The 18609-nt window shown below is 41.3% G+C and overlaps 1 protein-coding gene across 7 annotated transcripts in view; it reads right to left on the bottom strand.

Moving 5' to 3' along the window:
• Window positions 1-18609, bottom strand: part of FAT3 (FAT atypical cadherin 3) — a 671890-nt gene that overhangs the window by 436094 nt on the left and 217187 nt on the right. For all 7 annotated transcript variants that reach the window (XM_056561437.1, XM_056561434.1, XM_056561436.1 and 4 more), the window contains one exon: window positions 10119-13432. In XM_056561437.1, coding sequence (XP_056417412.1) covers window positions 10119-13401 — 3283 coding nt within the window. In that variant the 5' untranslated portion in view covers window positions 13402-13432. The remainder of the gene's footprint in view (window positions 1-10118; window positions 13433-18609) is intronic.

The raw sequence follows: 18609 nt of genomic DNA, 5'->3' as shown, positions 1-18609 counted from the left end.
CCCCCTTGTTATACATACAGTCCTGGGTATAAATAGGTCATGGGAGAGATCTCTGTACAGTCCCCTGATATATTTATACATAGTTATTAGGTCGCCCCTAAGCCGTCTTTTTTCTAAACTTAATAACCCCAATTCCTCCCATATTTCTCTTGTTGCCCACCTTTGAACCTTCTCCAGCTCCACTATATCTTTCTTGTACACTGGTGCCCAGTACTGTACAGAGTATTCTATGTGTGGTCTGACTAGTGATTTGTACAGCGGTAGAATTATTTCCTTGTCGTTGGCACCTATGCCCCTATTGATGCCCCCCATGATTTTATTTGCCTTGGCAGCAGCTGCCTGACACTGGTCACTACAGCTAAATTTACTGTTAACTAAGACTCCTAAGTCTTTTTCCACGTTAGTTATCCCAAGTGTGCTCCCATCTTGCGGCCACTCAAATCAGCGTTCAATTACAGAGAGACAGGGACAGAAAGCAGTGTGTGTTGCACAGAAAAGCATTTTTACAGCAGTGATTCACCTCAAGCCCAAATCCAGCCTAGATGCACTGACAGGAAAGAGAGAGAGAGAGAGAGAGAGAGAGAGAGAGAGAGAGAGAGAGAGAGAGAGAGAGAGAGAGAGAGAGAGAAAGTGCAATTGTGGGTGTATTACAGCAGTGATTTACCTCAAGCCCAAATCAAGCCTAGAATCACTGATAAGGAAGGGAGTGAGATTGAAAGAGAAAGTGCAATTTTGGGTGTAGTACACAGCGACTGTGTGCTGCAGCGCTGATGTGTACAACAACTGAAAAGATAATAGTAGCAAGCCAGTTAGGATGAGCAGAGCACTAAAAGCCACAATCCCCTGCTATTAGTGCCTACTACTGGTTGAGTAGCGGAGCGTATTGTCCTCTATTAAGTGTAACCTGTGCGTACATAGGTGGTGTACCATTTTGTTCCTGTTAAAGTCTTAAGGGCCTATTTACTGTGAAAGGCCAGCCAAAAGTACACACCTGCTGCTGTTCTAGACAAATACTGTTTTAAGTGTACTGGAGTGCATTGTACTCCCCTCATAAGTGCATACCACGTACGTACATCTAAGTGGTGTACCATTTTGTTTCCGTTAAAGTCTTAAGGTACTAGTTACTGTGAAATGCCAGCCAAAAGTACACACTTGCTGGCGTTTTAGACAAATACTGTTTTAAACATAGAGGAGCGTATTGTCCTCCTCTCATATACGCACTAAGTATGTCAGGCAGAGAAGTTCCAGGATGTGCACAGAGGAGTGACAGAGGCCTAAATTCATCAGACAGAGGTTGCAGCAGACTAGGGGTGAGTGGCAGCAGGAGTCGCAGCGAGAGGCCTGAGCTCATTCTGCCACTATATGGTCTCCTCATGCTTCCGCCACCTCCAGGCTTTGTCATTCAGCCACTATATGGTCTCCTCGTGCTGCTGCCAACTCCAGGCTATGTCATTCAGCCACTATATGCTCTCCTCATGCTGCCGCCAACTCCAGGCTGTGCCATTCAGCCACTGTATGGCCTCCTCATGATTCCGCCACCTCCAGGCTGTGTCATTCAGCCACTATATGGTCTCCTCTTGCCGCCGCCACCTGCAGGCTGTATCATTCAGCCACTATATGGTCTAATCTTGCTGCCGCCAACTCCAGGCTGTGTCATTCAGCCACTATATGGTCTCCTCATGCTTCTGCCACCTCCAGGCTGTGTCACTGTACCACCATGTGGTCTCCTCATGATGCTGGCACATTAAATAAAACAGAAACATAGAATGTTTCGGCAGATAAGAATCGGCCGAATAGAATTTTTCAAAAATGTTCTCATCTCCAGTGTACACAGCTCTGCTTTGTTAATGAGGCCTTACAGATTTTTTTTTTCTTTTAGGGGCTCATGCTGTTTAATGACAACTAAAATTCCTATGAACAATGACAAAGGGCCCCATAAAAGTTTTAGTTCCTATCTGTCCATTATATGCAATGTTTCCAAGGACCTGGCTCTCATTGCTACCAGCAAACAATACAGTATAAAGTGATGGCTTACAGCAGCTGCTGGACCCTCGTGAGCATCGGAACTGATAAACCTTCTAGTTCTGCCAACATTTAATGGAATGTAAATGACTCGTATGTAATGGAATAGACGGATACATTAAAAAAATGGATTTAAGAATTTAAGTTTAGGTTTCTTTTCTTTATTGGATTAAGAGATTTGGAACATAAAGCAGTTTTATTCTTCTGACTGGGAGGTGTAATGTCTGGGAGGCCCTAGTTATCTACTGACCTACTAAGCTTCACCATGCAGGAACTCCCAGATCTTCATAGCAGCTCACTGATCTGGCACCATAAGGCACATTTCAACCAGAAACCTACAAATACTTAAGACAATCTACATATCTTATCATTTGGGGGCAGCTCAAGAAAACTTTATGACTCATTTCTCAGTAGAAGTGGATGAAATGTGAGGAATTGGCCCAAATACATTACGTCAGTTTGACTATGCCAAATTGACTTGACAAGGGTCAGAAACTAGGGGATGGACATATCTGGATGCAATGAGGTTGACAATCATTGTGATGTGGCCTCTCCCTATATCCACCTCTGTGGGAGCCGTCCTGTAGAGCTGTGTGGCCTCTCTGTATCCACCCCTGGGGGGAGCCATCCTGTAGAGTTGTGTGGCCTCTCTGTATCCACCACTGGGGAGAGCCGTCCTGTAGAGCTCTGTGGCCTCTCTTTGTATCGACCTATGGGGGGAGCCGTCCTGTAGAGCTGTGTGGCCTCTCTGTATCCACCATTTGGGGGAGCCGTCCTGTAGAGCTGTGTGGCCGCTCATGATGGATGTCCTCTACTGATTAGACTTGCCGCCTCATTAGGCCCGGCTAATTTGTAACCAGCATTCTGCTGGTCGGCTTCAATACATTGCAAAAATGTGCAATCACATAAGGTCAGGTTCACATTTACATTATTGCAGCATTCTTTTGCTTTAGAAATCATTCTTTACAAATCCTGCGGTACATGACAAATGTGCATTACTTTTTAATTAACCTTCATGGAGAAAACATAATATTTGTTTGGAGTCAGTCATCCCCTCCCCACCACTATATTTGATTTGTAATAAATGGAATCTGTCACAAATGCCTGTCAAAAATGTAATCTAAACCCAGTGGGGAGCAGCTACATCCCTCTAAATACACAGACAGACCACTGATTTCTACTGGAGATGTGTAATGTCTTCTTTCACCAGTAATGGCGCTTTAGAGAAAATGATTACTTGAAGCCATGCCCCCCCCCCCCATAGATTGTTTCTAACACATCACATATCTGAATGACATGTCAAAAGCCTTTACAAATGACTGTGATGCTTTAAGAACTACCAATGGGAATGCTTGAGAATGCCGAGAACACTACCACAATACCAAAACCCTCCATTGGAGCGCACCAGTTTTGCCATTTAGTCTAAAGGATTGTCCCATATTACCATATTATGTACTAAATAAATAAATTATATATATATAGATAGATAGATTTTTTTTTAACTATATATATATATATATATATATATATATATATATATATATATATTATGTGAGAAGGTGAAAGGCATTGTGGTGGATGGGCATTGTGTCACCAAGGCTCTTGGCTTTGGTGAAGTAAGAGTCGGTATTTATCCAGTGTCTGTGCTGCGATGCAGTCTGACACTGTGGGCTTAGTATGGCTGGAAGGCCAATCCGGAATGGCTCTTACTGGGAATGACCAAGTGCAGGGTGGGGGTCATTCCCCACAATCCAGGCCGCCTTTCGTTGGCCATAAAGGCAACCTGTTTCACCAGCTGAGGGGGATTTGCTAGTTGCAGCTCACACTGCCAGAGAGAGCTGTGTGTGGAGTTCGTCCCCACATTTGCTCTAAGGTTGGAAGCTGGTGAACAGCCTGCTTGGCGGCCGGGAAAAGACTTGCTTGATGCCGCATAGCATGGACTCAGGTGTAAACAAACACCTAAGAAAATAACAGGTGGACTTTTGTTACGTTTTCCTTTTGTTCTGCATTTAAAGACTGTTTGCTGCGTGCCAAGTGTGAATAAAACGCTGAACTTTGATTTGAAAAGTGCTGTTTCCTTGCCTCGATACCACAACCACACCTATTTGCAAGAGCGAGTCATCACAATATATATAAATATATATATATATATATATATATATATACACACACTGTATATAATTTTATTTATTTATTTTTTACAAAAAAATTAAACCAATGAGTCCATTTCATGTACACGCTGATGAATATCACATTAAACTGAAATGGGTCCACTCATCTTACATGTTCAGTACCTTGAAACTGACTGACAGCTTACTAACAAAAAGGGTGAACTCACAAGTATGGGTGAGCCCTGTGTGTATATGTATCGCCCTGGGCTACACTTATCAACATGATTTCTTAAGATGTATCAGTACATGTATGAAACAATGACCTTACTTGTTTTACGATACAAGCGTTGAGCGTGTAAGAACACATGGAATTATTTACCGCCTGATGCCCTCGGGCCTTGCTATGTCCTCTCTGATGGTTTAGGTTCTCTGTCGGTTTATGACCATTCTGGTAAACTATACATATAAAAAAGTCATTCTTCACATTGCCTTCAACTTTACCAGGTACTAATATTATCCACCATGGATGGAGAACAATCTTGTTGGAGCTGAAATCCTTCTACTGTCGACATTTACTTCTTATGTTTTGCCAAGTGGACATTTTCCGCTCTAGGTTGGTCCATGGCTTTACATTCCTGTACCTAACAATGTTCTCATTGACTCCCGGCAGCGTTTACCTTAAGAACACATTTGTTTTTAGTCCACTTTGCAATTTTTTTAGACCTCATTTTAATTTCAAATGCCCCAACCAAAAAAAAATTCAATCAAAAGGTCTTCAACACATCAATAGATTTTGATAGGTTCATGGAAAATAGTGTTGGGTAATGTCTTCTACTGAGATTCAATTACTGTATAAATGCATGAAGGACATCACAGGAGTCTTTACACCATGATTGAAGACAGGCTAATTTCACCCCCCCGCCCCCCCCCCCTAAAAAAAAAGAAAAAATATTCACGGTCAAATTTGCATTCAAACATAAGGTCCTCACATACTGTAGACCCGATCTGAGCCGTTGAGGTGTACAACATCTGTACCTAGTTTGAGGGTGTTCCTATCCATTAACAAGCATCTTATTTTAGGAGACTCTCGGTTATTATGAGAAAGTGATGAAAGCAATAATAGAAAACCAAAAAAAGAAAAATATAAAAGTATGGAAATAATTTGAATATTTTACTGCACACAAAAGACAAAGGCGATGTTCTGAATAACTTGTGAGCTGTAAGTATAAGGCAGCCTTTATGTTCACAGGAAACTTGGGAGGGAAATTTGTAGTATGAGCCATAATAGAGAATAACAGTATAAAATGTGATATAATATGTGATTTAATAAAGGATACTCAGAAGGTCTTTATGGTGGTTGTGAGGGGTATTCATCTTTTTTTTTTTAAGTACATATAAGCTTAGGACCTCTACTTTTGAGAATTCTGTATTAAATAACTTATCTATTAGTTATACAAAAATGATCCAATATTTGGGATGCTCCAAAATTGTGCAAGAAAAATAACCCACACCATGTTTTACTAAATGTGAACAACCTTTTAAAGCCACCGTGTTATTTAATGATTCCAATTGTAGCACTTATTAGGCAAGAATACGGAAAGAACAGGTTTTCTGAAGGTGATCTTTCACTGTACAGTCCAAAGTACAGTGGTTCCTCAACATACGATGGTAATCCGTTCCAAATGGACCATCGTTTGTTGAAACCATCGCATGTTGAGGGATCCGTGAAATGTAAAGTATAGGACAGTGGTCTACAACCTGCGGACCTCCAGATGTTGCAAAACTACAACACCCAGCATGCCCGGACAGCCAACGGCTGTCCGGGCATGCTGGGAGTTGTAGCTTTGCAACATCTGGAGGTCCGCAGGTTGAAGACCACTGGTATTGGAAGTTGTACTCACCTGACCCTGTCACCGCTCGTCACCGCTGCCCTGGATGTCGCCCTCCATCGCTGTCGCCGCGTCCCCGGGGTGTCCCCGACGCTCCGGCAAGGCCTCTGCTTCCCCGTCATCCTCGATCTCCGTAGCCGCCATCACGTCGCTACGCACGCCGCTCCTATTGGATGACGGGACGGCGTGCGCAGCGACGTGATGACGACGATGGAGAGCGCCGGCGATGGAGGGGATCCCGAAGAGGACGCGCCGGAGCCCCGAGGACAGGTAAGTGATCGTCAGCGGACCACACGGGGCACCGTAAACGGCTATCCGGTGGCAGCTGAAGCAGTCAGCGCTGCCGGATAGCCGTTTATGCGATGGCCCCGACATACAAAAGCATCGTATGTTGATGCTGCCTCTGAGAGGCCATCGTATGTTGAAATGATCGTATGTAGGGGGCCATCGTAGATCGAGGGGTCATTGTATAGGGAAAAGATGTCATCAGATTTTCAGTCCGAGTGAAAAATCGGATCCCATGAGAAAATAACCAGATCATAGTCACTAGCAGACTACGATCAGATCCACAGTCCCATAATAGTTAATGGCTCCGTATCTGCCCGTACCTGTCCGTGCACAGATAATATTTCAGGCCATTTGAGCTTCCGAAATCGTATCTGTGCATCGGAAGGTCAAATCATGGTGTGAATGCAGCCTAAGAAGGCACACCATTCTAATATAAGGTAAAACCAGGTGGTATTTTTCTGCAGACAATCTTCCATGTTTCTCTAGAAGCCACTTTGAAATTGTAGTGACCTTTCAATAATAAGTTCAATAAACACCAATTGAAAATTTTAGGCTTTGAAAGTCATTTTTTGGATGCATTGGCTATCTGGCTACTGGGATGGCCAAACCCTTATTAATATGATATTAATAGAATAGCAGGATTCTTCCATAATATCGGTCCATGGGGTAGCTATTTTGGTTGTCCACATTTCATGTTCTTGAGGGTGTACATGGTAATAAAGAAGAGCTGGGGGTTGTAACATGAAATATGGGGGGCAAAGAAGCAACAATTCCTCAACCCCATGGTAGTCTGGAGTATGAGGCTCTTAACCAGAGGTATTACCTGAAGCTTCTATGCAACAATTAAACATTTGTTACAGGGCCCAGCATTTACCATGTGCCATGAATAATACTGGCATGTCATGTGGGTGTTCAGACCCCGACTGATCTCTAGAAGGCATCGGGAGAAGAACGTGCAGTGTGCGTACTCTCCCGGCTCTGTGCCACATGACCAAGACATGCAAACAATGTTAGTCTATGGCAGGCATAGGCAACCTTCGGCACTGCAAATCTTTTTGGCTACATCTCTCATGATGCTTTAGCAGCATTTTGGCTATAGGAGTATCATGGGAGATGTAGTTAAAAGCACATGCAGTGCTGAAGGTTGCCTAAGCCTGATCTATGGAATTATATTGGTCGCTGGTAGCTGAGAGAGAAGCACTTAGCAACATGCTTCTCTCCTTGCTCATTCTAGTTATTGGTTGGGGTCTGAACTCCTATCAAAACTTTTGACATGTCTATAGAACATGTCAAAAGTTTATTTCTTTTTAAAGTGACACATACATTTTAGCCCTGACTTAAGAGCGCCCTATAGCAATACTTTACAACAGTGTTTGCATAAACCCAGCCTTTTGTGGTACCAAAATCGGGACTGAAGGCTCATAGGCTACTGTTTACATTCTCTTGATAATTACCTTTGAAAACTTTTTATTACTTTCATACTAGTCAAAAATAAAGGCAAGTATATAGCATAAGTGTATTTGCGCAAATGACATGGATACATAGTATCAGTAACAGTATAATGGGATAAGTAAAATCAAACAGATGAACCGCATACAAACTTGGCACTGACCCATTGTACGACTCTACATGGACCCATTAAGATGTATAACTTCATTACACACAGGATGTAACTTTAAGACAAAAACCTAATCAGGACATAATGCTCGGGCAGCCGTCATTAGTTGCCTGGGCTAATAACCCATGACACATCTGGATTTGCGGCAAACCTTTAACCTAAAATCGATGGCCACTTCATAATGAGCACATGAACTAAACAAACGGTAAATAAACAGGCCTGTCAGTGTAAGGTAATGCAATCCGCCAGCCTCTCGGTAACTAGACAGAAGATTAATTATTCAGAGGTGTTTTAGCTGCCACTAGGCCAATAGCAATCCGCTAATGACTTTAAGTATCAGGGATCATATTGCTGAATGGCTTTTTACACATATCTCTGCAGGCTCCAGTCCAAATTGCCCCGCTGACTCAGCCGAAGTTTTTGGCCGGCTCGGGTGAACCGAGGAAAGGTAAATTTTTTGGGATCATTAATTTGTCTCAGATGTTAGCTATTTATTATCTAATGGTCCAATTAAAAATAGAATAATAATTCTGATAATATTTAGGATTATTGGGAATGGTTTTTATATTATTATTAATTAAAAGTTCCTATTACCAAAAAGGGCATTTTTCATAAATTTGTTGGACATCCTAAATTATAAAACACACCAAGGGTGGCAGATCATGAAGCTACAATAGAGCCCTTGAAGGGGACTCCTTCTGGTTGGCCCCATTCCCTTTTCTTTTTGTACCAAACTGCACAGAACTCCTTTCTTCAAAGAACTGCATTGTCATCAAATTAATGGAGGGTGGTATTGACCAATGGATCATGGAAAGCAAAAGGGAAATAAACACCAGACCTTTTTGGCTTGGGTGCAAAATCAGATGCCATAATAAGAGGCCTATATTGATCTTTGCTATAGGGCCTCCCTTTCTTCTATGTGCGCCATTGCGCGGCCTATTTGTAGGCTGCGTCTGATATAACAGCCCAGTCCTATTCAAGTGAACTGTACTACTAATCATAGCCATGGACATGTGGTGCTATTTCTTAAAGGGGTAGGTGGGAAAGATTTTTTTTTTTTTTTTTTTTAAATCAATTGGTGCCAGAAAGTTAAACAGATTTGTAAATGACTTCTATTAAAAAATCTTTACCCTTCCAGTACTTTTTAGCAGCTGTATGCTACAGAGGAATTTCTTTTCTTTTTGAATTTCTTTTTTGTCTTGTCCACAGTACTCTCTGCTGACACCTGATGCCAGGAACTGTCCAGAGCAGGAGAAAATACCCATTGCAAACCTATGCTGCTCTGGACAGTTCCTGACACGGACAGGTGTGTCAGCATAGAGCACTGTGGACAAGACAAAAAATAAATTCAAAAAGAAAAGAATTTCCTCTGTAGCATACAGCTGCTAAAAGGGTAAATATTTTTATAATAGAAGTCATTTACACATCTGTTTAACTTTCTGGCACCAGTTGATTATAAAAAAAAAGAAAATGCTTCCCACCGGAGTACCCCTTTAAGAAAAAAGGTAGATCTTTTATTTTATAATCTCGGACAACCATTTTAATACAGCTAAAACACTGATAATCCAGTAGGTTTTACACCTTCACCAGAAACCAAGACAAAACTAAAGTCATGTATGTAAATACAATGATTCAAGATTAGTTTGGCATCAATAAGCTCCTGTTTTATCCAAAAATGTAACCATCCTCGTCCTGATATCTAACAGGTTAAGATATTGTATGGAATTCCTGAAGTTGAGATAAGGTATCCTAATATGTTAAACCAACCTAAGTTTCACGTTATTTCTCAAATACTGGTCTTATCTTGATTCCTTATCTTGATTTCATTGGGACACATTGTTAAGTTGGGTTAACACGCTCTAGATAACAATGGCTACATCTGTTAATCAGTTCCCTACACATAAAGTACACATAGAAACATGTCAAGCATATGTCTTAGGCCCTGTTCACACTACTGCTATTTGTTCCTTTTTACTCTCTCCAGGAACAGTGCCATTCTTGCCCATGGAATGTATGGGCTCCCTTTTACTTGCTTAACAGAAATATAGAAGATAATCTTGTCTTCAAACAGCTATAGGTACTATAAGTATCTACTAAGTACTATATCGACAATAAATTTGAATCTGAACACACAATATATTTTTTTTTTTATCTGAATTTTACAGTACTAAAACACTTTGGCTCACTTACCAGTTTCTTCATCAATATTGAATCTCCCGAGACCACTGCCATCCCTTATAGAGTACTGTATTTCTCCATCTCGGCCTGTATCCTCATCTTTCGCCACAACTTGCAACACGCTAGTCCCAATGCGTGAATTCTCCTTAACAGATCCAGTTATAGCAAAATCCGAAAAATATGGAGTATGTAGGTTTTCATTGACGTCCACCACTTCGACTTCCACAAATGAAACCGATGACAGAGAAACGGGCCGGCCTTTATCCTTAGCCCGAACGGTTAGATTGTAGAATTGTTGTTTTTCATAGTCTAATTCCTTGTTCAAGCGAATAGCTCCACTTGTTTTATCAATTTCAAACCTGCCGTTGTAGTCATTCACTAAGGAATACCGTACTTGCCCGCCAAGACCAAGGTCTGGGTCTTGAGTTTCAAGCCAAGAGATGACAGTGCCCACCGGAAGATCTTCTAGAACTTTGGCAGTGTAGCTGAAAGGTACAAAAACTGGAGCACAATCATTGACATCATCCAAAAAGATCTTTAGGGTGACCACTGAAAAAAGTTGCTGACCATTTTCTGCCTTGTCCCTGGCTTCAATCTTTAATGTGTAGTTAGACATGAGTTCTCTGTCCAGGTGATCAGCTACATATACTATTCCAGTAGAGCTATTTATTGCAAATTTTTTTGTGTCGGTTAAAATGGAATAAGATACTTCTCCATTGGATCCAATATCCTTGTCTCGAGCTTCCACCTGAATTAACTCTGTCCCTATGCTTGTGCTCTCTAGGGTATTAGCTGAGTAGCTCTCTTGCAGGAAGGTGGGGCTGTTGTCATTTGCATCATTGACATGTATAGTCAACAATCGCCATGATGATCTTTGAGGTTTGCCTAAATCATATGCAGTGATATTGAGAAGATATTTATCAGAAGTCTCTCGATCCATGGGCATTAAGACACTAATTTGGCCAGATTCCAAATCAATGGTAAAGCAGCTATCTATATTACCATCTGTGATAGTGTAAAGTACCTTTCCATTAAACCCAGAGTCAGAGTCAGTGGCTTTAATTTTTAGGATAGAAGAACCCACAGGAAGGTCCTCCTTTACCGAAACATCTGAAGGGAATGTCTTGTCAAATTGAGGGGGCTGCCTGTTAATTGAATAAAAATCGAACAAGCTGTCCTCATAGTGTAACTTGGCATTAGCTTTGGACTTTTTGAGAAGTTTTTCTGCTAACTTTTGGGCAACCCTTGTCTCTTTACAGTCAAAATATTTAGATGGGACCTTACCATGGACTACTGTTATGTTCACATACATGGGATCGGCAAAGTTCTCACCATCGGTGGCAGTGATCTTAAGAGCAAAGTTACTGTTTCTAAGACCTGAACTGATAAATGATTTCTTAAGTTGTAAGACCCCAGAATCTGGGTTCAAGTAGAAGAAACCTAGTTCATTCCCTGACAGTATTTTATACTTGACAAGCTCTAGCTCATCAATATCAATGGCAGAAACGGCAGTGATGTGTCCACCGTTTGGAAAATCAAAGGAGATGACTCCTTGGCAAGCTACTTTTTCAAATAAGGGCTTGTTATCATTTATGTTTCCTATGTGTATGGTAACATTAACTTCCCTCTCATGACGATATGGAGAACCCCAATCAGAGGCTCTTACAATAAACCTATAACTCTCGGGAGAAGACTCGAAATCGAGAACATCAGAAGTGCTGATAGTTCCCGTGAACTGGTTAATGACAAAAGGCAGTGAATTCAGGCTGGAAATGCTGTACGTAATATAACCATTTTCTCCTTTGTCTTTATCGGATGCTAAAACCATCAAAACGCTAGTTCCGACAGGCACTGTTTCATTGACAAATGCCTCGTAAAAGGTCTGTTGGAACTCTGGGGTGTTGTCGTTTGCATCTTCCAATTTTATGATGACCTTTGTTTTAATATCATTGGATTTCTGCATTACTTCTATTTCATAGGTATCTTTCCCGTCCATGTTTAAAGGCCGAGCAGTGGTGATCAGTCCCGTCCTGGAGTTTATCCTAAAATACTCAGAATCTTCACTTTCAGAAATTTTGTATTCCACAGATGCTGATGAGGGTTTTACCTTCACCGCTGTCACAACAGCACCAGGAGGAGAGAATTCACTGACTGTAACATCATAAACATCTTTCTCAAATTCAGTTTTCACCTTTTCTTTTTCAGGGCTGGCAATATGCACATACTTGAATTCTGAAGACTTTGGAGGAGAACCCTTGTCTTTAGCTTGAAGGGTCAGATTTATACCATATGGAAAGTTGTTCCAATCGATAGGACTTTTTTGTTTGATATTATACTCGTTCATCCATTTAGCCTCTTTTGCCAACGAAAACTGTTGCAACTCATCTCCCGAAACTATAGCAACTGATTCAATGTCTCCGTTGGCACCTTCGTCATTATCGTCTACGGTAACTATGGCATATGAAGGATCCACGTCCAACATGGATGGAATGTGAGTGACCACAGTAAGTGTAGGAGCATGTTCATTAATACGTTCAATGTGAACAAAAAGTTTGGCAGTACTACTGACTCCATTGTTGCCGTACAATTTCATGCCACGGTCTACAGCTAAGACTTCCAGGTCATATCGATTCTTCTCATCATAGTTTAGCCGTCCACTCAGTGATACAACCCCACTTGTTGGATGGACAGAAAAAAGGTCTACCTTATTCTTAAAATAGTAATAAAATTCACCATTGGATCCAATATCGGCATCAGTGGCAGTAACCTGTGCTATGCTCGTCCTTATTGGAGTGCTTTCTGCTATGGTAACAGAGTAAGTGGTTGGGGAGAACAAGGGACGTAAATCATTCATATCTAAGACTTGCACGGTGACTTTTGTCCAGGCCTCCAAGTCCTCCCCCCTCACTGACGCCTTTATGGATAATAAATAACTGTCTTGAATTTCTCGGTTTAAAATGGCAGAATTTCCTCCCTTCGTTCGTATCCGTAGAAAACAAAAATCTCCAATCACGACCTCTTCCGCTTTAAAAAACCCTTCTTCATCTCCCGACATTATCCTGTATTTGATGTCCCAGGAAAGATTGGCCAGCTTGATGCCAATTTTGGTTTGACTGCTGAGATAAGTCCGAGCAGCAGAATTCTCGTATACTGTGGCATTGTACATCGAATGTGTAAACTGGAAGATCTGAGGCGAGGTTCCTTGGAGACCGATACATAATTTAAAGAGTAAATTTAGAAATAATAGGGTGATGACACTGGAGGGTGATGCCCTTATGCCTCTCAAGATATCCATGGTGACAGCTATTCCATCATTTTTCTTTCTCCTAAGAGGGAAACAAAAGAATAAAATGTGTAAGAAAAAATGTATTAAATATAACAACAAAAAAAGCAAGAAACACAACAATTGCATAAACCTATAGAGCATTCAACTTTTTTTTTTAAAGTGGAACTCTGGTACCTAAATTCTTATTCCTATGCACAGAATAGGGGATAACTGTATGATCGTAGGGGGTCCAGCCGCTGGGACCCCCCGAGATCTCCTGTACCCCAGTGTTCTGAAGATTTTTTTTTTCTAGAACACCGGCTCTCCAGGTGCATGGAGTGGTAGTGGTCAACACCCCCCTCCATGCATGGATACCACTACATGCACAAAGCTCAGTGCATATGTAGGGCCGGGGCGTGGGCAGGAGATCACAGGGGGTCCCCACGATCACTTATACCCTATCCTGTGAATAGGAGATAAGAAGTTAAGTACCAGAGTTCTCCTTTAAAAGATTGATCCATTTATATATTCTTCCATTGGTTGTTTTACTTATGGAAACTTTTTGAAGAATTTTGTCCAAATGTGAATGTAAATAAGGAAGTCACAAAGAATAGCTGTCAGCAAAAAAATTTAGTGATGGTGTATGTGAGGTCTTACAACTGGCACAGGTGCCCATCTGGAGTTAGGCATTCTGGTTTAATACACCTTGTTGGCCAAACTGCTATTCTCTCAACCTGCCCATACAATGCACACTGGGTGTGTCAAGCATTCATGTGTTTTCAATGGGGAGAGGGGGATAGGCTACAAGACACCTTTTAGCTTATCTCCCCCTGATAACAATAGGATCAGGCTTTGAAATCCAATATGCCTGATGATTTATTTCCCCATCTGTTCAGGAGTGTCAACATACCCCAATAATTTTAAAGGGGCACTCCGCTGCTAGACATCTTATCCCCTATTTAAAAGGTAGGGGATAAGACATCTGATCACAGGGATCATCTGATCCACTTGGACCCCCCGTGAACTCTGCGCAGCAACCGGTGTTCTAAACGAACAGCGGGTTCTGGCGGCAGTGGTGGTGACTTCAAGCCATGCCCCCTCTTGACATCAGGCCATACACATTTATGTCTATGGGAGGGGGCATAGACTAAGAAAGCTTCAAATAGGTATGTTCACATGTAGGAACATCCGCACGGAAAAGAACAGAACAGGCTGGTGCTAGGATCATTCAGAAATGCGCCTAATTATAGACGCAAATGCATTTCCCCCCGGAATCTGCAGACTCCGGGATTGAAAATTTCCGTGGGAAAAACTTCTGCCAGGGAAACTCCCATGTGTCCATGCAGAATGTCCGTGCGGAATTCTTCAGCCGAATTCCACAAGAAAATTCCATCATGTGAACATGGCCTTATACTACCTCTTTTGCATTGTTGCCATTTTTAAAGGGGTACTCCAGTGGAAAACATTTTTTAATAGAAGTAATTTATAAATCTGTTTAACTTTCCAGCACCAGTTGATTAAAAAATAAATAAAAAAGTTTTCCACCGCAGTACCACTTTAATGTCCACATGGGCAAGACCTCATACAAAGTCAGTCATAAGAAAAGTTCTCTGTTCCCTTCCCTCTATAATGTGAGTTTACAGTATTACTGCCAGTTAACTTTTAATCTCTCAATGCATCGCTCAATACAGTTACTGATATAATTTAGCGGATAGCTACAATTGAACACGACACATAATGGTGGACCCATGTGACACATTTAATACTGTGAAATAGTTCTGTAATATAGTGATTCTCAGCAGCAGATCTCAGTGGGCGCAAACAGATCTAAACTGGCAATATTTCTGAAGGAGAACGAGAAAGTGTTTATTACTGGGTTATTTTATTCCATCCATAACCGGCAGAACTCTTCGAAACTAATATACAATGGTCTTATGAGAGCCTGGAACAAAATATCTAGAAATTCCAATGTTAACTCCTCAGAATCTGTCGAAACATTTCCACTATATAAACTTATTATTGAATTTTTGTTTTTGACAACCTTTCTAAGGCTGAAGTTTCCAACCAGATGTTGATGGTAGGAGACTAAGCTGCCGGCAACATTGGATTTGAACTGTGGGTATCCATTGGGTATCCAAACCATTCGTTATGGTGGAGAGAAGTTTAATAAGGTTCTGTTCAGTGGCGTACATAGAAGAAAGGGGGCCCCATAGCAAATATTAGAATGGACCTCCTAGGAGGCCCATTCTGATATTTGCTATGGGGCCCCCTTTCTTCTATGTATGCCACTGGACAGAACCTTATTAAATACACTATAATAGTGTCTTATTTTGACCCCCCCGCCCCAGGACAGAAGGGTCTGTTTATTCCCCTTTTCTTTCCATGACCCATTGTTCAATACCCCCTCCAATAATTTGCTGACAATGCATTTCTCTGAGTTCTGTACAGGTTCTTACTACTAAAAAAAGGAATGGGACCAACCCAAATGAGACTCCTCCCTCCAAGGACCCCATAGCAGCCACATGGTCTTCCCATATGGTAGATGTGCCTAGGTAGGATTCTGTAGCTTTATATAAAAATAGATATTCATATTGGAATAAAAATAGTAACATTTGGTCACCTTCCAGTTGTGGTAAAAACCATGATAAGTGTCTCTATGGGAAACAAGGACCATCGCAAGTCAGAATAGTCGGAAGTTAGTCTGAAATCCTTCCCACTGTATTGAAGCACTAAGGGCTACATGACGGCAGTGCTGCCAATGCTGATGTATTACATAATATCATTGTAACTGACTATTGCCATCTACACTATTATACTGTTGTATAAGCTCACCAAACTCTTTTCTAGACCATATTTAGTTAACAGAGCCGTAATATCCAGTCTGGGACCTTCTTTAGTAGATAAAGCAGAGAGACCTACAATAGCCCCAGGCACTGGAGGTCCATAGAGCAAAATATAGTCGCAAATCGAGGAGATTTATCAAGACCTGTGCAGAGGAAAGGTTGACCAGTTACCCATAGTAACCAATCAAATGGCTTCTTTCATTTTTTTCAGAAGTCTTTTAAAAAATTAAAGAAGTGATCTGATTGGTTGCTATGGGCAACTGGTCAACTTTATCTCTGCACAGGTTTTGATGACTCTCCCTTCTTCTTAGCTTAGGCAGGGTTCACACCATGATTTGTGCCTCTGAGGCACAGATACATCTGGAAACTGTCAAAATGGCATGCCAATGTATCCATGTAGTGTCCCTTCTTTTTAATGGCCAAAGCGTAGTCAGCTAGTGACTACGTTCGAGTCATTTTTCAAACCTATCTGAATTTTGTGTTGGACTAAAAAGTGCTGCAAACTCTGCCTATTAGTCCGAGTCAAAACCAGGATATGCTCGGAAAATTACCTGAACTTAGTCGCTAGCTGACTCTGTTCAGGCCATTGAAAAAAATGAGGCCTGAGCCTATATGAGCACAGATACGTGTGCATGTCATTTCGACAGTTTCCGATCGTATCCGTGCCTCAGAGGCACAAACTATGGTGTGAACAAAGCCTAATTGAACTCAGTACTCATACTTCCATATTTGGAAATAGAGCGGCAGCATAGATGTCTAATCACTCATGGGACAAGGGGTTCAAATTTTAGTGATTTATGGGGGTCCCAGCGCTCAGACCCCCACCAATCAGCTACTTCCATCCCTCATGGAAAATAAATGGGCAGACTAGATGGACCAAATAGTTCTTATCTGCCGACACATTCTATGTTTCCTCAGTGTTTCCTCAGATATGTTAAAATCTCGTCCAATCACCTTGGATTATATTCTACTCAGTTAGGGTAAATTCACGCAAGTTAGAATTACTGTATATTTTTCATATGGATTTCTGACAATTGTGTAAATTTACCCTAACTGAGGGATACCAAAGAGTTTGGGTTCTCTACAGAATATCGGATTTCTGTCAAACTACAGACCAGCTCAGACTCTACAGATGTGATGTCTATCTGGATTACCCCCATTGGTTCTTTGAAGTCCATAACTGTGAGGGTATGTTCACACGGCAGAAAACTGTGTGGAATGTTTGCCCAGAAAACACGCTTTGAAAGTTCCGGCAGGCTTGGAAATGAGCCGTCTCATAGACATGTCTATTCTTTCTGCGAACACTAGAATCAGGATTTCCGCAGCAGAAAAATCTGCCGTAGAAATTTTATGGTGTGCACAGTGCAGCAGAATCCCATGTCCGTTGGAATTCCATCATGTGAACATGGCTTAATACAGACCTTCCGTACTGATTTCTTAGGTCTTACAACCCTGTTTGGTTTCATAACTATACTTTGATCTAGGTGAAAATGGTTAACACAATCCACGCAGGTCTCGGTGTACACAGTGAGCGGCCTTATTTAGCAAAAGGAGCAAATTGTAGTAATGAGCACTTTTTAATAGGGAACGTCTTTTTGTGCCGCACCCCCCTCTTCTTTGCTCCCACTTTGTTTCTCTCTGTCTCTCAGTGAATTCCGACCTATTCAACTGAAAAACAAACCAATTTAAAATGCAATTAGAGTCCTCAATGAGCGCGTTTAAGGCTTGTAATGATGCTAAGTGCATTACTTAGCTACAGATGAGGCTGGTGCCAAACATCACGCTGCTATTTCTTTATGCAAGATGCGAGTATTTAATGAAAATCACACACGCATACACAAAAGTTGATGATATTGAGTGCTGTTCCGCAATATGGATTGTGTTATCACAAAAAAAAAAATTATGCGACTATCAAGGTGGAGAAGACGTTTTCTGTTCAAACATATTTTCTTATTATCTCAACAGTTTAAATCTAAAAATGCTCATTCTTCATTAGGTTTATGCAAAAAAAATAAATAATATATATATATATATATATATATATATATATATATATATATATATATAGTCTGGATATTACAACACTAGGAGGAAAAAAAAGTGGAGGAGAGCACTAATACGTATGGGCTACTATTCCAAGGCACAATACATGGATTTACGTAGGGCTGCAGCAGCCGGGGCAGACAGAGTTCAGCTAAAACAATTTGGGTGCTCCATTTTTACAGTGGTAGACACAGAATCAAAGTAAAAAAAGACAAAGGGCACTAACCAGAAAGTCGCTGCGGGATGGCAAGGATAGGTGCTAACAGGGATGCTCAGAGGCTACAATCGTTTCGTGCGTAATGATGCACTTCTTCCCGCCTTCGGAGGCCAGAAGAAGTGCATCATTATGCAC

The sequence above is a fragment of the Hyla sarda genome, chromosome 2 (genome assembly GCF_029499605.1).
Source record: "Hyla sarda isolate aHylSar1 chromosome 2, aHylSar1.hap1, whole genome shotgun sequence".
In the NCBI taxonomy this organism is placed as follows: Eukaryota; Metazoa; Chordata; class Amphibia; order Anura; family Hylidae; genus Hyla; species Hyla sarda.
The sequence above is the reverse complement of the archived record's forward strand: the minus strand, read 5'-3'. Positions and strand labels throughout refer to the sequence as shown.